Source organism: Oreochromis niloticus, linkage group LG1 (assembly GCF_001858045.2).
Source record: "Oreochromis niloticus isolate F11D_XX linkage group LG1, O_niloticus_UMD_NMBU, whole genome shotgun sequence".
In the NCBI taxonomy this organism is placed as follows: Eukaryota; Metazoa; Chordata; class Actinopteri; order Cichliformes; family Cichlidae; genus Oreochromis; species Oreochromis niloticus.
This window is the reverse complement of record NC_031965.2, coordinates 30,704,974-30,729,994: the sequence shown is the minus strand read 5'-3', so window position 1 is coordinate 30,729,994 and position 25,021 is coordinate 30,704,974. Positions and strand designations below refer to the sequence as shown.

The following is a 25,021-nucleotide window of genomic DNA, read 5'->3' as shown; positions in this document are numbered from 1 at the left end:
GAGCTGGCAGGATCTGTGGACTTATTGATCCTGTCCTCTGGTTTCGTGCCTTACCTCCTGTGGGGGTGAAGGAAAGGAGGTGAGCTCAGCCCAGATGCACATCTCTTCTCTGGAGCTGAGATCTGGCCAACCCTATGTTTCTCTTCCCAGGCACTGAGACCTTGGTGTCTCATTTTTGTCTTCAGAGCCCTGTGTTGCTGTGATTTAGAGATACTAACGTTTTGAAAGATCTGCTTTCTGTTGCTATTGTTAATGGACTATTAAAGATAAAGCCATTCCCCCTTTTCTATTTGTAAAATATTACACTTTGATTATGAACTAAAGGCCATAACCCCACAGATAACAGTCATCCAGAAACTGTACAGTTTTTAATGCTCTCATGAATTGTGTGAGTTTGGGGTATTTTACTATCTTAATGTGAATTCTTGAATGCATGACATTGGAGCCTTGCAGAGATTTTTGTGTCCTTGTATTCCGCTGTCCATGTCTATGTATTTCTTCACTAAACCCACTGCTCCGGTATACAATGCAAGCAAGCTAAATTAGGCCAACCTCCTTTTAATACCGCGGAGAGGGGAGAAGCAGCCATTATGAATTATCCTCAATTACAGCCATTTCCTAAACTAATAAAGCTGCTGAATCTTTACTGCAAAGGTTAGTTTACCCAGCATGCATAAAAACCACTGCTTGTGTGTGGGTTCATGTCTGTGTGTGCGCGTATGGGTGCGGGAGAGCGGGATGGCTGGCTGGCAGCACCCATAGTCCCATTAATTTCACGTGGGTTCCCTATCACCAGCCACAGATGCCTATAGACACGTAAATGAGTCTCCAGCGAGTGGCGGGCTGCCTCCGCCAGCCAGCTCGGGCCTAATGGTCTGGAAAGCCAGCGTATGTGACGGAAGGAGATGAGGGCCTTATTTACACTGGCACACATTAGTGGATGGATGCTGATTCACTGATTAACACGTCAGCCTTTCCCACATCCCCCCCCCCTCATGCCTCCCTCAGTTCACCTCTTTCCTCTGTACCTTCAAACCTTTATGCTCATAGTTACACACAATAATCTGACTATACAAAAAAATTACCTGCATATCCTTTTTTCTTTTTGTTTTTCTTCTTCTCAAAATTTACTACACCATTCACAAGCTCATACCGGTAGGCATCTAGTACATACGCTGAAATACACACACACACACAACATTGCCACTCTTGGAAATGCATGGTGGCAGGCTGCTGAGAACAGGGAAGCCATCTGTGAATGATGGCTCCTATGGAAAGATAATGTTTCCCATGCAGCACCGAGTGAGGCGCTGATGGAAGAAGATGACTTTTTGAATGGTTAAGTGGGTAAACGTTAGATCATGGCCACAGTGCTCCCATTTGCCTCACTCACCATCAATCCCTCCCTCTCCCCCTTGCTCTGCCTTTCTCTCTTTTTTCCCGTCTACTAGATTGTTTATTGAAAAAGCACGAGGAGGCCGCCGATAAGAGAGGCAAGGCTAATGCCGTGATTTGTGTCAGTCACGCCGTACAATTTGTTACAATCGCAACACTTATCACAATATAATATGTTTATTCTGGTCAATTAAGTGGCACAGGAAGGCTCCTGCATTTGAAGTGTCACATGCAAGATGGGACGGGGTGAGGGCGATCAAAGGAAATGGAACTAATCTAATTGTACAGCATCTCAAGCTGCTGCCACCTCCGTAGCCCTTGCCATCGCTATTCGGCTTATAAACTGATGCATTTTGAAGAAAAGAAGGAGACACAACTACAGGTTTACAAAAACAGAGGTGGCTAGGTGCTGATCTGTATCTAACGTGTTTGTTGAACAGATAAAGGCAGGTGCTGCACATGTATACAATCAAACAAAGCAATCTGTTTTGTTTTGGGGGGTTTTTATATCAATTTTTGGCTTCACATATATGCAGTTGCTTAGGTGTCATCAAACTTATTTAGACATTCAGTTCAGCACATACTTTCTTGAAAAGCAAGATTGTAGTGCTTACCATACATATGCTCCGTAAACACAAGAAAATGCTTGAACTTTGAGCATTTGCATTCAAACACAATTGCACACATCCCTCAGCAAATAATAGGGCATAGATGACATAAATGCAAAGAATAAAAGTGCAATAAATACCCAAATAATTGTGCTATTACAAAGGTTTACATTTACAAACAAATATATATATATATATATGTACAAGCACTGTTAATTTAAAATGCAAATACACTCAAAGAATAAATGGTTTATCAGCAGACTCTTTTTCCAGTTTTATACAACATCATGCACGCACGGTCACACACACACACACACACACACACCTGGACATGTTTTGGCCTAGTCCAATATGGATCCCAAAAGAGTCACAGTATACATAAAAACAGGCCAGGCAGTGAAGGTGGACTGTGTAGCAGACCAGTGCTTCCATCGATCTGAGAGGGTTCATTAGGTAAGTGCTGACATCACAGATTGATGTCTCTTTAAACCAGTGCCTGCTGACGAGCTGACAAGGAAAATCACCACTATTGACTCCCTTAGTGGTATTTGTGTGTGTGTATGCGTGTGCCTTCAACGTATTGTGTGATATGTACACATGCCAGTAAAATGACCATGTGTGTACTAACATTTGGCACACAGCTGTATCTGTTTGTGCCTGTGTGTGAGTGCACAAGTGTGTTTTCCTAGAAGCCACATTACATATTCTTGTCTTTGATGGGCTCCTTGGGTGTAGGTGTTCACCAGTGTTGCCAGTTATACAACCAGCCATGCAGCTAAGGAGCCTGTTTCTGCTTTTACGCCACCATGCATCCATTTGCTACCACAGAGTAGGAAAGAGATGGAGTGGAAAATGGAGATAAAGAGGAAAGGAACGAACGTTGTGTGGAGGAGTCATAGAGGGACTGAACAGAATCTCTCCCCATCTATATTTCATCAGCACATTTAGAAACTCTGTTTGGTAATTATGTTGTGCAAGTTTCTGACTAATTTGCAATCCAGTGAAAACCCTGACATGGGGCAGCTTACATTCCATATGAGAGCTAAATGCTGTTTTGTTCAAATTTAGGATTTTGGTTTTTAAATTCTTGTCGAGGAACCAAAAAGTTATCTCTATATGTGACCCCAGTTCCCAGAGCCTCTACTTGTCGATTGATTTGAGATGTCGTTTGTATCTGATGCTTTTCTCTAATTAAGATCAGGCTAGAATCGGTGGCATTGAGCGTCTCCACAAACCTATTGATTGGAATGGGGAAGGAGTTGGTGTTTGTGAGGACACAAGTGACAGGAGTGAAACTGCTGGAAATAGCTAGAGCAATAGACACACCAGATCAAGGAGACCGATGGTCCAGTTTCCCCACTGCTGGTCATTTTTTATATCACCTCTAGTTCAACTTAAAGTTAAGTTTTCAAGAAATGTCTGGTGACATGCTGAAGAAGCACAGACAGTAGAATTTTGGTTATGCAACCACAGCACCTGTGAACTTCTACTAATGGAATCATTTTTGACAGCATCAGGCTGATCATCATTTTCAAATTTAATGTTGCATTTGCAACACAGAATGATCTGTTAAGTGATTTCTTTTAAGTATCGATCTGCATCTGTTGTGATACATCAATACTTTGTGGTGAAATGTTAAAGTGGCATTGATGCTTGGATCTCAGTGCCACCTACTCAGCAGTCTTAAGGTCTGATGACGATACAATAAGCATTATCTCCAATAAACACCACGGTGCCACATCTTGTAGCTTTAAATGAGCAATTGATTAGTTCCTTTGAAGAATGATGAAATCTCAGTGTTCTCGTGTCTATTTAAAATGTCTTTAAGTGATATATAGTTGAGGAGAAACAAAAGAAAATCACTTTATCTGGCATTAATAGTATCAATACACAACACGGTGTCTTGAAGGAAGCAAGAAAAAGTGAAACAAGTAGAAAAGTTTTCTTGTACTTTATTTTATCATGAGCTGAGCATAATGCAAAGTGTTAGGATTGAAAAATGTGCAGAACTGAAGGCAAGATTCCCTTCCAGGCCATCACCACCAGAGGCACATCGCTATTGGCTGCCTCCAGGAGATTAAAGAGAATAATTGCCAGCTGATTGGCTGTTTAATATTTCATGGACCTTTGATGCACTGGGTGTTTGTATTACCTTTATCAGCAGGCATAATAATAGGATAGGCTTTGACTCACTTAAGTAAAACAGGCTTTTTCACAGTACAGGAATTGCTACTCTTCTTTTGAGCAAAAATGAACACAATAGACTGTCAGTATATTTTTATGGGCTATACAATATATGATCATTTGAACTGATCAATACTATTGGTATCACAGAAAGATATATATATACACACACACACACACATATATATATATATATATATATATATATATATATATATATATATATATATATATATATTCATGAATTTTGTAGTTTACAGTTTGTCATATAATTTGTTGATTACACTTTCTAATAAGTACTGAAGATGCAGTGATGGATTTCATCTTACATTGTAACTGCGTATGATATTTATATTTTTCAGTGCTGAATACATAATAAACTGAATTATAATAACTGAATACAAAATAAACCTCCAGTGTAATATATGCACAATATATAAAGTCTACAACTACTACAACTATAGCAGTTGCGGTACTGCAGTTGAGAGCACACAAGCTGCAACAACAGTAGAACATTTATAGTACTACTACTGTTTATTTCAGGACTGTTAATATTCTCAGCAATTTAAAATTTGGGAAATCCTTCTTTCTTAACTCTAGACAGTAAAACTACTGTGTTTTACCGGCACTTGCATGAGTATGAGAGTGTATATGAGCTAGCTATCAGCTCCTCCCAGATCAGGGACAGCTGCCATTGACTGTCCCATGTTCGTACCTCTGCCTGATGACACTAATCTCTTTCTGTAGGTGACCTACCTCCTCTTTCCAAATCTGTCGGCGCATAGGTGTGTGTGTGTGTGTGTGTTGTGTGATGGTTGCCGCGGATGTCTCCTCTGTGGTTCCGCTTCGGAGGTCCAGGAATGGTGAGCTTCTCATGGTTGTCACTTTGAGGTGTGAGAGCAATCATTTCCTTGGACAACAGTCCCATCCTCATCCCTGCTTCCCGCCTGCTCGGATTAGTTCCTCTTGCTAAGAAAATTTGCATCCAGAATATTTTCTCCTAATTTATTTTTTCACTATATTTCCAGTTTTCTTTTCTTTCTTTTTTTTCTTCCATCTGTGTCTCTTTCACTGCCCTTCTCTGTTTCCTTTCTCCTTGTTTTCCCCTGGACGCTGTAGAGCATTTTATTACAGTTGTCAGAAGGAGTAACAATTCTATTGTGGGGTGATTACAACAGGGTGTTTTACCCACAGATCACCAGAGCAATTAAAATCTGTAAATAAGGCTACCCATGATGCCTCAGTCCAAACAATGGGGTCCCATAGGAAGTGTTTGTTTGAAGGAGAACAGTGGAAGTGAGTTTCTCTTCCTTTTACTCTCACTCTCTCTCTGTTTCTCTCCCTCATTAATTAGGATATGCTCCTTCAACCCAACATGACTGTGTCGATGGGCAGCTCTGCACAATCAGTGTGACACATATTTCAGACACAAGATGAAGTTGTTTACTTTTGTGTCAGACCATGCATTGTGCCACTACACTTTTGTTTTGCAGAATGGAAGAGACAATGCAGGCCTAATTGTGCCAGTTACAGCTGTTAGGGAGAGGAAAGAGAAAGACTTGTGCCAGCTACCATGAAAAGGAAAGTAGGGACTCTCTTGTGCATCTGTGTCTGACACCCATGCAAAAAACACTTACGATAAGGATGTTTTAATGATAACTCTCACAAACTTTTGTTGGATGTCGGTTTTGAGCACTATTTAAGTAATTTGAGAAAATACTAATTGGGAAAAAAAGAATCAGTCTGGCCATAACTCTTAAGTTGAAAGTCCCTTAACTACTATCATGTCATTTGGCCTGTATTTCTTCCAATCACTTGGCAGTGTATCACAGTTGTGCCCTGCCATAGTCAAAGGACAGTTCCACCAGATAATCTCATATTATTTCAGTGAACTGTTGCATTAGGAATCAAGCTATCCATCAGCACAGAGGGATACTTTTAATTCCAGTTTAGCCTTTAAACCTGGGTTGCTGTTAACTACCTGGTTCACAGCAGTGCATAAAGTGATGCAAGCACTCTAAATTACTTCTTAATGTTTCTTTTCTTTGTAGAGACAAAAGAGCTCTTTGTAGTTTTGTGGGAAGACATGTGGAACATGTCATGTATTTCGTGTCAGGATGTGTGTGTATCGCTTCCGCAACCGCCCCCACCCCACTTCATAAATTACTCACGATTGGAGTTTGGGCAGGTTGGTAAAGGAACCAGATAGATAGAAAGAGGACGACCGTGGGAGTATTGCAGCTCAACACAGCACCATGATGATGCCAGACTCCAGGGGCCTAACCAGGGGCTATATGCCTTATCAAGATCCTGTTTACAGTCAGCCAAAGAAGCTGCCAGCCACCCATTTCCATAATGCTGCCTGCGGTCCTCTGCGGAAACTAATTTATCTGTGCCGGAGATGCACCATGATGTTGCCTGTTCTGTACCTCTCTCACTTTGTATTCTGTATGTTGTGTTTCTTTCTTTTGTTTCTATCTGGGGGTTTTTTTCCTTTCTCATCTTACCCTCACTTCTTATTTACTGTTTCTTTTTCTCTTACTTTACTCTTGATAAACTAATTTTTTCTTGCCTTTCTTCCAGCCATAACCCCTTAATTCTGTCCTTTTCTATCTATTTGAATCACTTATTGCTACCCAACACAGTATATATAACACTATTTATAACAGTGTAAATATGGGAAAAAAGGAAAAAAAAACATCCCCGTTTCAGGCTTATAGCAAATACAATACATGCTTCTCTAATGGATAGGCTATATAAATTTCTACAAAACAAAACTGATGGGGCAAAATGGGGTGATCGTGGCTCAAGAGTTGGGAGTTCGCCTTGTAATGGGAAGGTTGCAGGTTCGAGCCCCGGCTTGGACAGTCTCGGTCGTTGTGTCCTTGGGCAAGACACTTCACCCGTTGCCTACTGGTGGTGGTCAGAGGGCCCGGTGGCGCCAGTGTCCGGCAGCCTCGCCTCTGTCAGTGCGCCCCAGGGTGGCTGTGGCTACGACGTAGCTTGCCACCACCAGTGTGTGAATGTGTGTGTGAATGGGTGAATGACTGCTTTGGGGTCCTTAGGGACTAGAAAAGCGCTATATAAATACAGGCCATTTACCATCAGATTAATTTTTGATAAGGATGGGCAAAAAAAAGCAAAATCAATAAATAAAAAGAGAGTTGCTGCTTAGAGAGATCCAGAGTCAGTAATTAAACCCATACAAAATTTAACTGAATGGAACTATATATATGGCACTGCCCGCTTGTGTATTTGCGATCTTGTTTTTACACTCTTGTTATACCCATCTCTGTGTGAGTCTGCCATCTTCAGCTTTCCTCCTTGTACTTTTTTATCATATGTTTGTGCCGATTTTTTTCAGCTTGAGCCACTTGTGTAGTTGCCATGTTCCTGTGCCTGTACATCAGTGAGCATCTGCTCTTTCAACAAGGTCCCTATGGCCTCAAATGTCAGACCAAGCAGCTGCCAGACAAGTGCATTGTGCAGCAGGCTTGTGTTTTGCCTCCTCCCATCCCTCCACTTCATGTTCTGTGATGTTAACTGTGATTGAAAGTAAGTAGGCAGCAGCAACTGGAGGAGGAATGATGAGAAAGGTCTCTGTTTTTAAAGAATTCTGTTCTTGCAGTACTGGACGGCTGTTCTCTGGGGCTTTTGGCCAGGTGGGAGCAGGCGTTATGTTGTGCATTAGGAACAGCTTCCTCTGCCCCCTTGTGTGAAAGACCGCTGCAATGGAAAGCCATTTGTAGTTCATCAATGCTGAGGTCCATGTACTATAGATTATCAGGGGACAAACAGCATGTGCACTTGAATCTCATGTGTGCACATGTTTGAATATGGTTCTGTATGCACTTGTACATGGATTGTGGATTCCCTGCTGTTTATCATAGTATAGATAGTGCAATAATATGTCACTGGATGCCCGTTTCAGAGTATACATTGTTTTGCGTATTTCTTTGTGTGATCAAGTAGTCACGGGATGTGAGCACTGATGCGGAAGAGATGGAGGGTGAAGAGACAGGCAGGTACCCCCCTGGAGGGACCTTGGGGGCAGCAGGCCAGGGGTAGCCCCTCTAGCTCCCTCACAGCACACTCTGGTTTGCTCTCAGACACTGCTATTGATTTGTCCACTAGATAAGACCACAGGTTAGCTGCTCTACTAAGTATTGCTCTTTTCACCTCCCTTTGGCTGCAAACAAATCCTGGAAACTGGTTCCATTTGATGTTAGCTGATGTTTCTTTAGACTTTATTTTTTCTACTAACACTACTTAACCATGGCATAAAGCAAGTATAAGCCATCACGGGGCACTGTGAGACTCACTCTCGCCCCAAAAATGACCCAACCCTAAACTGGCATACTTCTCTATTGTCTTATCCTGAAGCTGTAGGAAGCCATGAGTTCAAATCTGCGGCAGGTCTACAAGCTGTGAGAAAAGGGACTTTAGTTGTCAATCAATCCACCTTCATTTCAGGATCCCAGAAGGTATAAATTCTGTGTTAATTCAAGCCTAAAGTAGATTAGTCCAAACCGTAAGTTGAAATTGTGCCTGTACTTTGGTATATGTGATCAACATGTGCAGCAAAGTGTAAGGTTTGAACCTGACAGATTTAGATGGGAGCCAAGGCAACTCTTGATCAGCCTAAGACAGTTCATCTCATTGCCAAGTTCTTATGTGATCGGAAGTGAGTCGGCAGCACCTCAGTGCTCACTGACAGATGGATGAATCAAGTCTTCAAAAGGCTTCATCGGTGACACATTAACATGAGCCGAGCTTCCTAGAGGACTCTGAATTCTGAGCTGTCACAGGTGGCAGATGAGATAAAGCTACTATGCCGCTCTGCTTGTTTCGTAACATAACCTAACTCGTGTTGAGAAAAAAAAGTTGGCACCTGCTTGACATCAATTAAAAAGCAGTTTGAGATGTGAGGGATGGCTGTTGTAGCATGTCTTGTATTTTTAATTAAAACAACCTCCTCTGAGTCATCATCAGCTTTTCATGTGTCCGAAGTCAGAACAGGTGTGAAGGTAAAACAAAGAACAGTGAAGAAAAGGAACACCACAAGGGTGTGGGTGTAACATAACTTCCCACGCATCGTAAGCCAGTATGTCCTTACAAGACATTGCAACATGCTTTATCATTGTTAATCAGAAAACTGCAGTGTAGGACAACAAAATACCAGCTTGTCATGTTGTTTGTTTTTCTATTGCGCATAGTTACGTGTCATTTATCATGGCAGAGAGCCAGACCTGTTAGTGTTTAGTAAACTGGTTCTCTCTTGGATGAGAAATTGAGGCTGTTACCAGCAATGTCAGTAGCTGAGGGTTGCATGCAAAATTTAACTGAATGGAACAGTCATCATGAAGGATATCAATAATTTTGAATGGTAAATTTTTAGACTACAAGATCTTTTCTGCTGCAGTGGCATAGTTAGAAATGTACTGCCTTTTTCACTCCGATGCATTGCAGCAATTTGTCAAGACATAACAAAAGCTGCCAAAAGTAACAGCTTAGATGCTGTAGTTTGAACACAATTAAAATAATAAAATAATAATGTGACCAGTAGAACCATAAAGCGTTTACCTAACCTTTGATCCAATTTTTCCTGGAAAATCTCTTATTAAATCAGAATCAGAATACTTTATTAATCCCTGAGGAAATTATGTAACAACTGAAACAGAATGCATGCCGATTGACTCATGCGCACAACAAAACTGTTGCACAAAAAATAATGGAGAAGCACCGAAAGTCATAATAGTTTGAATCAAAATTAGAAGCATTTGATACATGACAACCCAAAGTGTCCAAAATTCCAGTACGTCTTAAAAAGCAGCAAAAACAAAACAGAAAACATGGAAGGTACTAAAAAGAAAGAATTACATCAGTCACTGATACTAACACTACCTAAAATGTTTAATTAATATGATAATTAAATGCAGTCGAAGGATCATGGCAAGTACTGCTGCTAAAAATCATGCCACCCTGCTCAACCCTTTTGTTTAAAGTGTTATCGTATCTACCATCTGCATAGAAATTTATTGATATATTAATCGTCTGTAAAACTGTAGAGATGCTACTTATTGAAATATGGAGAATGCTTTTGACCTGCACTCAAAAAACTCTGTTTTAACCTTCCAATTTATATGAGGCTCTTAGCTACTCATAGCTGCAACTTTTTATCTACTTATCAATAGCACTTACCTGCAACATGAATGGGGAGGACAGGGACTAATTGCAGGGACAAATGTTCCTGACTGTGGGGTTTGTAGTTGTCTGGGCCTAGTCCAGGCCCTGTTTATCTCAACCTCTGTTGGCAGTCATACACACACCACACGCACTATGCTCTGATTTAACCAGAGGCAAAGCCCTCGCAAACCCTCACTCTTTCTCATCAAAGATTCATAAAGGCAAGGTTCTCAATGATTTTCTGTCTCTTCCCGTATTCACAGCTTGTTGTCCTCACCCTCCCTGTCTCCTGCCAGTCAGACAGCGGAAGTCAGGCGGAATTACAGCTGAAGTGGCCGCTGGCTCCATGTGTGTGTGCGTGTGTATGTGTGTATACGTGAATGTTGGTGTCTGTGGGTTTACGGCATGTGTGCTTGCACTGGTAGGCGTTAGGTGGAGAAACGGGGTAGCACATGGTCAAAAAGGCAAGGACACGGATGGACAGTGGCATGTTGATGTTGTACTAAAAATGTTAGGAGCTCCCATGTGGGGAAAAGAGTTAGTCCCCACCCTCTCTCATCTTCCCCTCATTCACTCCTTCCGCTGTTCTTTGTCTTCCTTTCCAACCCCTGAGCCCTGTGTGCTGTGGCAGCTTCCACACTGGATCTAAAACTAGCTCAATCAGAGCCCCACTCACCATGCCCAGGGCACACCATCTGTAGCCCTCTGAGTCCTTCCGTGTGTGTGTGTGACTATGTCAGTGTGTGTTTACCTCCCTATTTATGTGTGTGTCCATTTGTGCGCAAGCTTAGAAGCATGAGTGTGAGTATGTGTGTCTGCAAACCCAAAGCACCGTGCCTCAGCCTGTTAGTCTTGGTACTTACCAGGCTTAGCCAGATGAGGGCCACTCAGCCTGGATCTAATTCCTTCGACTCTGGCAGCACTTCACTCCTGGCTCTTTTTGCCTCTCAAGTGTGCATCTGTGACCTTGGCTGACATCAGAGAGGGTTAAACTGTGGACTTGGAGATGTGGCCACAGTGATTGAGCTGTAAGCTAGTTTCTGGATCAGAGCTTCCGAACAGCCATCTGGGTGTCTGTGGGGCTCAGAAAGAGGTTATCCCTCTCTTACACCCCACAGCTGACCCTGGATCAGCTGTGACAGCAGAGAATTTAGTATGAAGCATCCTTGCTGGGATAGGTGGTACACAGTGGGGATGTTTGTGGAGTGAAAAAAATCATTAAGAGGGGAAACTAATAAAGTTGATCTCTGTTACCATGTCAGCCGTAATCCCTGTGCTTTTTTATGAAGAAGTCTGCTCATCACCTTTGATGTCTTTGTGGCAGATAGCCCAACCTGTATTAGCTTCAGCTCTTTTTTTTTTTTCTTTTGAACTGCTTGAACAATGAACATCACATGCAAATTTCTTTTTTCACACACCAATAAAAGTATGACTAAGGGTTGGGTTCTATGAAACACAGTCCTCAGTTTTGCCGGTGTGGTAGTTATTACACTGTGTACCGATATTGTCAATACAAACAGAATATAATTAAGTACCTGTTAGACCACAAAGCACTTCTTTTTCAACACCAGAACACATTTCAATGAGTGATTCACACCATCATGCATCAACTTATCTACATAGACAGGTACTTGAATGGTGCCACCCAGACACATGCACACCATTGTATTGCACTGTGTGAACCTTGTGCATCCTGTTCTGTGCAGTGCCTCAGGGCCTACCCTGGCTGCTCTTCCAAACAAATTGCTGGCTGTTCACAACGTTTTAAATGCTGAGTCCCTCTAATTACACTATTTACTTAATAGGGTGAAACAAAACTCGTGTTCACGCAGCAGGAGTACCAGGTGATGCAGAAGTTCAAACACCTGGCGAAAAGCACTCCTCTGGCACGGATGCACAGTATACACATGTGCATGCATGAATGCACACACACACTCACATACTGTGATGCAAATACTAGAGGTTTCTTTCATGGTTGGATTAGACACTTTACCAACTTTTGGAATTTTTTTTTTGTTCATACTTTCTTGTTTACTGTGGGAAAAAGGCATCTGGAAAAGTGTAGCTCATTAGTTACTGTATACCCAGCCTGACATTTTCAGAATTAGTTCTTCCTCTACTGTAAACAGAGTGAGTAATGCCCATATGGGAATGTGTGCATCATCTCCTACATTGTGCTACTCCTTTGTTTGTTCATTTTAAAGGTTACACAAAAATGGCATTCTGCCTGTTAGATATGTTTACCCAATATAAAAAAAAAATCCAGCTTTTAATGCTGTATGCGTACAGCATTAAAAACAAGCATTTTGTTGTTTGTTTTTGCAAGAACTTTTCAATGATTGTCACATTATAGCCTATTCCTGGACTAGACCAGTTTATGAGTTTGAAGATTTATGACTGTTTCAGTGGGGCGTGTTTACGATCACTGGTTCGCTGTGCCTATTATGTGATCTCATTATGACAAGCTGTGTCAACATTGATGTGACAGTTTGCATGCAGTTTTAACAAAATGTGGTATTTATCCAAATATGTTTCCTGCACTTGAAAAGTTGCTTGTTTGTTCCCATGCTTTGTTTAAAGAGGATAGCAAAGTCACTTTCTTTTTTTAAAGAACGTAATATACCCATTTATGAAACCCAATATCTGTTGTGCAACTGTTTGAAAACTTCTATCTCACAGTTATGTTTTAAACAAAGACTCCAAAACTTAACAACACATCCCCTAGAGAAAAAAGGATGACTTGTATCTAGGCAATTTAGGTTACAATACACTATAATTAGCTTTGCTAAGTTGACCCTGCCATTGTCACCTGAAGACAGGTGGGAATTGTGCCTAGGCTGAAACAAACTTCTCATATGACTGGGGTCAGGTATTGTCCAGTGGCTCAGCTGTATTGCTTTTGAGGCAAGCCTCATTCATCATCAGCTTTATTGCACCATTCAGATGATGCCCACAAGGCACTAACGCTTGGCCAAGAGGGAGGGAGCATACAGTGCAGGGTAGGGAGGGATAAGGGTTAAAAATGATTGTTTTACAAGATCACTTTCCGCACAACAAGTTTTCACAGCAATGGTATGCCATTTCCCTGAAAAGCTAAGAGTTACCGCTCCCAATGCCACATTAACCATCTTCCGTATTCCATGACAGCAGATTTATAGCCTTCCAACGGCGAGCTGTGAAAAAGTGCAATTGCTGGCAGGCTTGTAACCTCTTTACCCTCGTCATCAAGTCCCCTTGTTGCTCCATTTTCTCTCCTGGGCTTTATAAATAAACAGCATCATCAAGAAAAACTTTTAGTGTCTTTTCACAACCATCTCTAATTGGTTTTGCATGTATACATAGAAATGTTTCAACCTGGTATTTAGCCACGTGTAACTGATTTTGGTCCATGTGTTCAGCTAGGCCAGCATCCCTGCATAGTTTTAGCTTTGTGGTATTACTAAAAGTGATCAGAATGAATTTTTTTTTTCTTTGATTTGCTTTGTATTTTTTACTTTTCTTCCTGTTGAACAATTTTGTATCCTGGTACAAGTAGGCCACAGCTCCTCTTATTTCTTCTCTAGACAACCAGTCAGCGCTGAGCATGCAAAACAGAAATATAACCTTTATTTCCCTGTTGCTGTCTCTCTAGCTCTCTCTCACACACACACATTTTCTCTCTGTGAGGTTCTCTCACAGACATTGACACACAAATGCACACAGCCTTAAGCGGTGATCTGTCTCTTTAACCCTTGCTGGAAAAGAAACGGCCAGGAGGATCCTCTCTGTTTGTCCTAAACCTCCCTCTTTTTTTTTATTGGAACCTGTTTGCATTTGAACAATAGTTGTCTCCTCATAAATTTTGCGCCTGTGTTGACATTAGACCACATTCCATCCCATTGCCTGAGGAGGAGAAAGAGCAGGCCAGGGTGTTTGGTAATTTGTTACACTGTTAAGCACCTCATGGACATCCACCTGGTTTTTGAGAGTAGTAGCTGTAGTTGCGGGGCTTGCCTCTGTCAAGACTGCAATAGTATTTTATTGCTGCCAATTATGAAGTCTGTTTAGAGGCTACCTAACTCTGTGTGTGTTTTTCTGTTACATCTGGTTCTCCCTGCTCTAAATGGGGCAGCCAGCCAAACCACATCAAACAATTAGGGTGTGAAGCAGGTAGAGACTGTGCAGGTATAACAAAACTTCACTGTTTCTGTTGTTGACTTCAAGTAACTCTACTAAAAGTACATGGGCCGATGAAAGCTCATGGTCCTGTGTTTCCAACTGGCTGGGGATACCAGTAATGAGCCTTATTTGTTTCATGTGGTTTAATGAACAGTCCAGACTGCAGCTGGCAAGAGGGAGACCTCACAGAGTTTGAGGAAGGTACCCATGTTCCCTGGCAGAATCATTGTTCCCAGCACCAGCAGAGCCATTGTGGCACGTGAGTGGGTGGGTGTGTTGAAAGGGCCACGCGGCACCCACTTTATCTCTTGCCCCTCCTTCTTGCTCATGCAATTTTGCGTGGTTTCTGCAACCATTAATTAAAGGGAAAAAGAGTGCATCAGATGTTAGTTTTATTAGCCTAGGCTCCTTAGAGGGAATCAAAATGAAAGGAACATATGTCATGCATTTGATGATGCCCCTCCCTCTCCGTTTCTCTCCCCACAATTGCCCACCTCACACATTCACAAAGTGTACAGTCAGCAGCTGTCTGCAGACACAATAGCATTTGATTGATCCTGAGGAAACGGTTAAGACGCTGCCCTACCCACGCTTTCTTTCTGGCTGGCTGGCTGGCTCACATTTTGCACCACTTTACATTTAACGCTGAATGTGGCAGTGATTGGGATAATAGGATGGTGGTTAGGGATCTAAGGCACTGTTCAGGCTCTAATGAGGACAGCCCTCAGAGCACCCAGGACCTTGGAGTCCTGGGTGGTGTATGTTGAGATCTAAAGCCTGACACTTAACAGGTTGGACGTTGTTCTGAAAGTTATGCCCCTGTTATACTGGCCTCTACACAACATCATTAACAGAAAATTTCCAAGAAAAAGTTTGTGCACCCTTTGCATTTTCCAGTTGATTACTCGTATCCTTAATCTGATCTTAATCTAAGCAATCTTAATGTAATATGTAAATCACTGTGCCAGTAACTTTTTAAAAACTACTTTGAGCCACTTGTTACAATTAAGGAGATGTGATTGATAATATTAGTTGTAAACATGCCCTAATCTATACAAAATTGGAAAGTTTTCCACATTTTGTTATATTCAGGATTTAAGAATCATCTTGACATGGATTAGTTTCTTCTTTTATCCATTAATTTATCAACAGTGTTCCACAATTACATCACAAAAATACGGTTTTTGGAATATTTTGTTAATTTGTTAAAATGAAAGGCTGAAATATCCCATTTATGTGGGTTTTCACACCCTTTACTTAGTACTTGGATAAATTACTTTAGTTGGCAATAAAAGCCTCAAGTCTCCTTGCGCATTAACCTGCAAGCTTAGCAAACCTTTTGTTGGAAGTTTCCACCAATTTTTCTCAAAAGAATTTCTCTAACCAAATTTGATAACGTGTTGATTCACAGCCATTCTCAGGTCTCCTCAGAGATATTCCTTTGAGTTCAAGTCCAGTGTTTGGCTTAGACGCCCCAAGACTACTGCAAAGCTTTGTTTTGGAAGACAGTCTTTAGATTTCAACAAGGTTATTCCTAGCGAATAAGGAGATGTGATTGATTATATTAATTGTAGACATGCCCTTCTCTATACAATACATATGGAAAGTTTTCCACATTTTCTGGGGAATAACCTTGCTGTTCATTTTTTCATCTTTGTCTCATTAATAGGTTTACTTAAATCTTTTTTCAGGATAAGATTCATACCAAAAAAAGATTGATGTCAGTGGAAAGACAGCAGTGAAAGAAACCACAAAAGAAAGAAACCACAAAAAAGGTTAGAACCACTGCATCACAGCTCAGGTTTGTACCAGATTGCCTTGATCTTCTAGGGAAATGTGCTGACTGCAGATGAAAAAAAAAAGTTGGATTTTTTTCTTTTTTGTTAGAAAAATGCAGGTACATTCAGATGTTCATTTACCTTTAACAGCCTGTTCCATAACCGATTGCTCAATATGTTTAATAGAGACATGAAAGGTACAACAGTGTGTTATTAGTTTAGTCAGATTTCCTATAATTAGGATTTGGAAGATCACATCGCTGTTGATGAGAAATTCTCGTAATACCAAAGATTTCCCAAACTGTCTGTTGCCCTTGCAGCTTGCAAAACACAGCATGTGAATAAATACTGTCTGCCCATATCTCTTAGCCATTATACTGTATCAACTCACATACAAAGACAGATGTGCTTAATCACTCATTTCTTACACAATATTGCATATACAGAATGTAGATGGATAATATACTTCTTTCTTCTCACTCCTTGGGACTTGATTGCATGCCTTACCTTCAGGGGCAGGCTGATTTATGAGACACATGCCTGTTTTTTCATGACTTGTTTGATTGCATTCTCAGCTATCGGGCACATAGGCTGCCAAAACTATAAAAATTCACACCTGCACAGAACTCCTAGTCAGATGAACATCAGGCAAAGCATGGGGAAGCAGGTGATCTGAGGTATGCCGTTTCCCTTGATCATAATCATAATGACATGATTGATTAATGTTCATTGTATCTTTACAAAAGCCTTTTTTTAGGTCCAGTTTGAACATTGCGTAGGGCTTGGCACATACTTTGGTCGTGAATCTCGGTACACCACCCATTCTAATATTGTTCTCTATGCTTGTTTTTCTTTTAGTTGCTAATGATACAAATATGAAAAGTAGGAAAAATATAACTTCAAGTTCTCACAAGTTTTAAAAAGATATCTGCCATTGCCTAATCATGTCCTGAATGTCCCGAATCAAACAGCCCAAGCTGTCTATTCCCATGTCATTACAAATGACCTTCTGTAGAAATAATGCAATAAGTGTTGTCTCCTATCTACATTCTCTGGGTACTTTTTCACTTGGCCTGACACAATTGTGCATTTATCAGTGTAATTGCATGAGTCGGAAGCACTGATGTTGTCTATTAGGCGGATTTCCATCCTGTTAAGAGCAGAGGGCCTTTTAATGTATGGCCCTGGTTGAGTGTACTGCTACACAATTACACACTGGCCAGAGATTGAGTGGGCTGATGATGCTGTTGATTGGGATGGTGCTGATGGCAGTGATGATATTGGACCACCCTGCACTCTTCTAACAAGCCTTTCAGAGAGCATCTAAGAGGGAAACAACAAAGTGAAACCGAGGTTAATCATTTTATTTACTCCCTTTTTCTCTCCCTTCGTTCCCCTACCTCTCTCTCCTTCTGCCTTTCCTTTCTTTAACCAAGTGATGGAGCTCGGACCATGAAGCGGGGGGGGGAGGAAATCGATGGGGAGCGCATTACAGTAAAACGTATTGATTAGGAGACCTGCGAGCAGTGTGTTGGTCGCAGAGATGGTGGAATGATGCAATGCTTAAAGGAATTTATCCTTTGACTTTTACATTAACCTTTTATTGACTGCTTTGCCTGTCCATAATTAACACTCACTTTAGCTAAAGTGGTTAGTTTGAGCGCAAAGGGGGCTCCAGCCCTTATTGCAGCAAGGGCCGTGGCGCTCCCACCCCAGCCGCAGTTCAAGTGCACTGTGCTGCATGGAGGGAAAGGCCTCTGTGGAATTGAGGCGATAGAATGCTAGATACCTTTCACATTAGCATACCATTTTAGTGGGGGCCTGCTAGGCTATAAGGTTTCAGGGCAAATTGAAATGAGTGATTGTATTGCCAATCTCTCTTGACCGAGCGCCAGATGGGATAGTTAGGCCCATATCTGTCTGGGGTTAATCCATTGGAACAGCCTGGACTCACAAACACAATCTCTCCCTCCTCCACCCACACCCTCACACGCACATGCACACCTCTTTGTCTTTGACCTTAACTTTAAGGTGGACTGTTCTGCCATGGGAAAGTCTTTTGGTGAGCCTTGTTTGTACGCCACTGTGGCTTAGACAGAATTTCTAGCAAGAGCCCGTGAGAGCTTAAAGCACCTCGCTTGATATTGACTTTTTGTTTGGTTCCATTTTAGCAGTCAGGGGACGGTACTCTGTGAACAGTGATAGACTGTGTAAAAGTGCGTGCTGAATTACCTACACTATATTATCTTTGATAGTCTTCCAGTCTCGATATCTTTTATATCTCTGGTAAACCTGGCACCTTCTATTTGCAAGCTAATGTTCCAAGATCTGTTGTCAAATAAATGCAGTATCTCTGTTGAAGTGAGCTACTCAGTTTTTTTTTATGGTATGTAGCCTTTCATTATGAGTCAGGGCAGTAGAGAAGAAGCAAGTGTTTTCTCTCATAGCTCTGGAGCATGAATACTTAATCACACCAAATCAAAAGCCTGGGTTCCCTTGGTCTATGGTGTCCTCAAGCTGATGTCAGCAGAACCACAGTTTGTGTGTGTGCATGTGTGTGTGTGTGTGTGTGTGTGTGTGTGCGTGCTGTCTGGGTCAGTTTGCACTTGCACACTCTGTAGATACGTATGCCAGCCATGTCCCCCTCCTCCTCCTCCTCCTCCTCCTCCTCCTTCTCTGAAGTGGTGCTTCCTTTAATTCGCACCCTAAATAAATGATGAGAACATTTAAACACACGGCTCGTCGCAAAGCCCCAAGGTCGCCTAATCGTATTATTTATGAAGTGATGTGCTACATAATGGTACTTAGTGCATGTTAACAGATGCTATTATCAGGCCCTGATCCAGAGCACAGAAGATATATTGGACAGTGGATGTTAATGCTGCTCCTCACCACCATAATGCAGGAGATCCTTAAAGGGCTAACCGCACCAAAATGCAGCACTTAGGCAGAGGGCCAGTTAAACATTAAGTGGCTCATGTGAATATATATAACCACAAATTGTGGCAGCCCTCAGTTGTCCCCTAACACTTGAACATTCCCTCATCCCATCCACAACCTGCTGTTCAGCTCTCTGTGGCCCCTCCTTCAGTCACTAGCCACAAGGTGGTGGTGACTGTGTGCATTTGTCTGTGTTATGGGTTTGTTCGGGGGGTTTTTAGGGTGTGCATAGGGTAAAGAGATATGACAAGACAGACCCTGGCATAATGATTGAATGGAAAATATAACTGGCCCCGTTTCTGTAGATAGGAAATCTTAGGTCACTATTCACAAGCACACAAGGACACACTACACACACGCAACATACAAATGCCATCCTCCATCTCTCCCTCTTGCACCTCCAGGTCAGAGGTCACCCTCATCTGTCAAGAAGCAGAGGGAGGGTAGATTTACAATGACAGCAGAGAGCAACACAGAGTCACAGCAGTAAATATTTACACAGGTCTAACAAAAGATGTGGCTAAGGTCTGTAGGGGTTCCAAGCACTGTAGAAATTACAACTAACCTCAGATTATTAATCATACAAAAATCACGCAGTGACATGAAGAGGCAGGATTTCTCACTGCTCTGTCATTATTGCAACAAGAGAGAGTGATGTTCTTGTGAAAGCATCCTGCAGTGTGTGCCTGTATGTTTGTAAGATGAATGGGGCATTAATCATGATACATGATATCATGGTTTCCCATCACCTTAATGCTGTTGCAACACTTCACTGATGTGTCACATCTCTGTTTTTCTCATCTCCATTCAGTTCAAGTTTTACTGGCTTGGGAGTTTCCAAGTATTTCAGTAGTTCCAAAGCAAATTGCATACAGATACATCATTTAAATGCCCTCAACAATATCTAGTGAAGAGAAAAACATTTTTTTTGTTTATTTGTAATAAAACTGCATGCTGTTTCTTTTGTGGATCATACAGAGACAAACTTAATCTCTCCTGTCCTGGTGGTTCTACCTGGACAAAGTATTACTGTGAGTCATGAAAACAAAAGGAGGCAGAAAACTGTTAAAAAACTTGCCTTCTGGTCAAACTCACAATAGAGATTTTGGCTTTTAAAACAAGTTTAAACACACACATGCTCACACACACAGACATCATTGCCTAAAAAACTTGACTTTTATTGGGAAATTACGCCCTTAAATTGCTCTTCACTGACTAGATAAAAACAAGATAGAAAGATCTCTGTTTATCTTTATCTACTAGAGTTCCACCATCATTGACAAGTATTAGTTAGTGTGAGTATTTACTTGTAAACATATGTCATAAAACTTTCAGGTGAAAGCTTGGTTTTGGCAAGCTGTAGTAGGATGCACATGAAGAAAGTTTTGTGAGTGGGGTGAGACGTGGCCTTTTGGTGATGAGTCTGTACCTACTTGTGCTTTAATGGGAGGGAGGAGTAAATGGGATTTTTTTGTTTCCTGTGTTCTGTCGCCTCAGGTGCCACTCAAGTCTGGCCCAGACATTGCCCCCTGAGGAGGCCCCAGTGGACCGGCCCTTCTGGGGTGTGGATGACCCCAGCATGCCTCTGCCCTTTGATCTGGCTGACATCATTAACAGAGTGGAGTCACTGCTCTGGAGGTGAGTCTAAGATTTGACATGTTGAAATGTGTTTATGTACACACTGAATACATGTATCTATCTCATGCAGCATAGATCTAGTCGCAGAGGATTCACTTATTCATTCATTACCCAGTTGTGGTCGTCTGTGAACAATGCTGTTGTTTAATGTTATTTAATATGGGGTAAATTGTCCAAATGATTAAGTAAACCAAATGACAACGTTAAAATAAATAAATAATTCTAATTGGCGTTGACAGACACTGGTATTTTGGTTTCACTTAAGCTTTGGAATCTCATGCTTTTAAAAAAAAATGGTATGGATTTGTCACTTCATGCACAACTAGACACCTTACATGTTGTCATACTTTAAATATGCACACCTGCTCCGCAAGTCGTGTCACAGACCCTTGTAAAAATTGTGAGGAATTTCTTGGAGTTGCTATTTGCAATGGCAAATACATGACATTGGGTGTAATTGGTCTTCCTCTTGGCATGAATCCTAGGTCCCACTGATTTTGCATGGAGACATCCATAGTCTTTTGTTGACCTGCATCTAAAACATAAGTTAACTTCACATGAGATCTTACGCTCAGTCACAATATTTGATCAAATTTGACCTCTGTCCATTTCTTCTCTTTCTCCGACAGGATGTAAAGATGGATAGAAGAAACAAGGAAGCAAGAAAAAAATGACCCACCAGCTTTTCTGAATGATCCCCACATTAGCTGAGGGGACAGACCAGATTGATTTCCTTTTGATTAGGCCATCTACATCACCCCCGACTCCACCCTCCACTGCCCCAGCTGACCTCAGCATCTCAGTCACCCCAACTTGGATTGGCTGGAAGGAAACCAACACAGTAGATCAAGAATAGTGCTTCAGTAACATGCTAACAAACGCGACGCTTAGCACCAAGCCACTAGTGTCACAACGGTCTAACAAAACATATATGGAACCCGCATTTCAGTGTTAACATACAACATTGTGTTACTATTTATTATTTCAGTGTACTTTGTTACCTAATCTCATGTAACCCAGACATGCTTTTATCAGTGGATTGTTCTCATTCTCAGTAGTCATAGTACAGTACATACATATATGCTTTCTACTTGTCACACAGTGTTATAATACAGTATAGAATGGTAAGAAAACTCACTTTGCTCACAGGCTATTGCATTCTTCACTTGTGTATAGTGTAACCCTTTTATTGTGTTAAGAAGTGAAATGAGCCAGAAAAGACCAAAGAACGATTATGAGAAGATTGTTATGAATGTCATCCAATGGAGTACATGAAGAATGTGTTGTTAAGTGTTTATGGTGCAGTGGTGTGCTTGTGCCATATTAATGTGTAACTGTGTGCGTGTGTGTGTGTGTGTGTGTGTGTGTGTGTGTGTGTGTGCGTGCGTAAGAGCGTTCACTCTCCCAAATGTCTACATGAAGGCGTGTGTGTACGAATGTGATAGTGTGTGAGCCTGTAGGCAGCCTGCCAGTTGTTTGTTCTTGAAGATGTGCATATGGAGAAACAGAGACTAGCAGCAGGGCCCCTCTGCTTCTGCTCTGATGAAAGGCAGCATTGATAGAATGACCCGGAACACAACCGCCGTTTCTCATAATTACAGCTGTTCAATCGCTTTTAATTACTCTTAAAGTGTGTAGAGCACCACATTCCCCTGTAATGCTGCAGGCCATCTAGAGAGTGAGAGAAAGATCCGGAACTTCTGACAAAATCCACTTTCAAAAAAGCTAAAAAGGGTGGAAAAGGGGGCCGACGTCAAAGCAGTGTAGCAGCCCTCCTCATTTGATTTCTTTCTCTATCTAGTTCATGATGAAGTAGAGATGCTGTTTACTATTAAAAATGCAGAATGCACTCCTTTTTTTACTTCTGAAGTTTTTTCCAAGATGTTAATGGTTGCCAAACGCTGTTCTTCTTGCTTCTTCTTTTGCTGCGCCTTTGTTGTTTGTTGTTGTCAGAGAGATTTGTTTGTAGATTGGCAGTAGCTTTGACTTGTTTGAATCACTCTGTGCTCCCTGCGCCACAGCTTGTCTGTCTGAAGCAATAGGAATGGCAGTAAATAAAAAAAAACAGTGTTTTATCCAATGATCTCCATTCTTCTCATTTTTTAAAAATTGCAAATGGACAACAAATATGGTGCACATGTTTCTTCATTCGTGTGTGTGAGGTTCAAATGTCGATCGACTGTAGTTTTACTAATATTTTTCACCTTTAAACCTAGCCAATCCATGCAGGCATGTGTGTCAATACCTTCCCACTGGGTTGAAGGTGAGTTACTGAGCTTTGAAGCAGCCACTTTCTAAATACTCAGGATTCCACAAGACAAATAAGGCAGAAATGAGCAAAGATCCATAATGTAATGGTGAAGCTCACTGACAGGAGCATGCACGTTAAGCACAGTTGTCCTACCAGTATTTCCCGATAAGTAAGAAGTTAAAAAAATCATATTGAAGATGCTTGGAGTGTGAAAAAAGTCCCATTTAGTTTCAGCACAGCACTGTATCCAGAACCTTAAATATAATAAAAATATTTAAATAACAAGATAATAAGCCCAATAATTCTCTATAGATAAAAAAAGGAAGCATTTGTGTCGGGTATTTTTATCTGTTTTCCTCTAACTCAAACCTCAAAGGAAATGGTTTGAGTAGCAGTGCAAACATCTTCTACAAATGATTGATTGATGGATTGATTGATTGATTGAGTGATGTCATTCCCTGCAACGAAGTGATGGCTAATATTCTGTATTCCACTCTGAAACCTCAACTCCACACCTTTTACAAGCCGCCATCCCAAAGGTCGCTTATGTTAACTATTTCCTGTAGTGGCTGAGTGACTGAGTGATGGATGAGTGTGGAGCGTTCTCCCCTCAGGGGTCGACTGAAAAAGGTCACCACTTGAAGAGACAATTACACAGCACTGGTAAGAGCCACAGGTATGCATTGTTCTGACCGGGGTCAGCCGCCAGCCAAGCAGCCAAGCCACCCTCAATTAGGCCAACAATAGGCGCAGGGAAAGATAAAATAACCAGGTGTGTGGTTGGGAAAGGTATCAGTTTGGGGTCATATCTCAGTCAAATGTTTCAGTGTGTGGCTTGAATGGCTGGGACTGATTGTGGTGTAGTTGAGTGATATAAGGGAATGGGTTTGAATTCAAATTTAAAGATGTCTCTATATCCAATTATATAGACACACACATATATTTATATATATATATATATATATATATATATGTGTGTGTGTATATGTGAGAAAGTATCCTACCAATGTCTGCGAAGGACTGTTTCTATTAAGAACTAAGGAAATCTGACCTTAACCATGATCTGTTTAGATTACCCTCTGAACAAGTCACAGTCTGTTTGGATGAGGCTTTGTGCATTATCAGTACATATGCAATGCATGCTAAAAATGTATGTTCAAGAATGAATACATGTGTAAAAATGACTGAACATGAGCCTGTACAAAGAAATAGATGTGTGTAATGTATCTGACCCAGTGTGTTTGTGTGTATCCAAGGTTCCAGGGTGCTGGCTGTGGTTGGAAGCCCTGGGGCCAGAGAAGCAGTAGTAATTGTAGAAGCAGGCTGAAGAGCTGAAGATAGTATCGCAGCTCTGGGGCGGCTGTCAGCAGTGGGAAGGGCCATGCTCATTTGTCACCAACACAGACAAACACCACTCAACACCGACAAAACACTGACTTGATTGACTACATGTGAAGCAACACAAGCCCTAATGTTTTGCAACTGTTAATTGCACTAAAGGTCATAAAAAAGGCAGGCTGGAGAAGATTCACATCAGCATAAATACAAGGCAGCACATGAAAAGACTGTCACTGTAAATTATGACTTTGACTTTATAACCCTCTATTATTTTCCTGATTATATCCATCTTATTTAGATTTATCAATGAGCATTTCTTGATGGAATTTATATGTTACATGTTACAAAATGTTACTCAATAAGGTCAAGATAAAATACCAGTGTAAAGTCACTACTGACTACAATTTATATAGCTGGGTCTGTGAAACAGTGAAAGTACTAAAGTGTAAATGTATTAATTTTTAAAGTCTCCTTTCCTTTCTTCTCTCTCCTTTCAGGTCGTGACCAGACCAAACCCAGACAAACTGGAGCTGCTAAAATCCAAA

The 25,021-nt window shown here is 41.3% G+C and overlaps 1 protein-coding gene across 4 annotated transcripts in view; it reads left to right on the top strand.

Annotated features, from left to right (window-relative positions):
• Positions 1-22,967, top strand: part of fto (FTO alpha-ketoglutarate dependent dioxygenase) — a 123,895-nt gene extending 100,928 nt beyond the window's left edge. The window contains exons 9-11 of one of the 4 annotated variants that reach the window (XR_002062527.2): positions 16,223-16,306; positions 16,885-16,986; positions 20,747-20,882. Coding sequence is in view for 2 of the 4 variants with exons in the window: in XM_005447643.4 (XP_005447700.1) it covers positions 20,747-20,887; positions 21,517-21,523 (148 nt within the window). In the remaining 2 variants the exon portion in view is untranslated. Of the gene's footprint in view, positions 1-16,222; positions 16,314-16,884; positions 16,987-20,746; positions 20,888-21,516 lie in introns of those variants that run through there. The other 3 variants (XR_265660.4, XM_005447643.4, XM_025907543.1) reach the window with 3 other exon arrangements.
• The last annotated feature ends 2,054 nt before the right edge of the window (positions 22,968-25,021 follow it).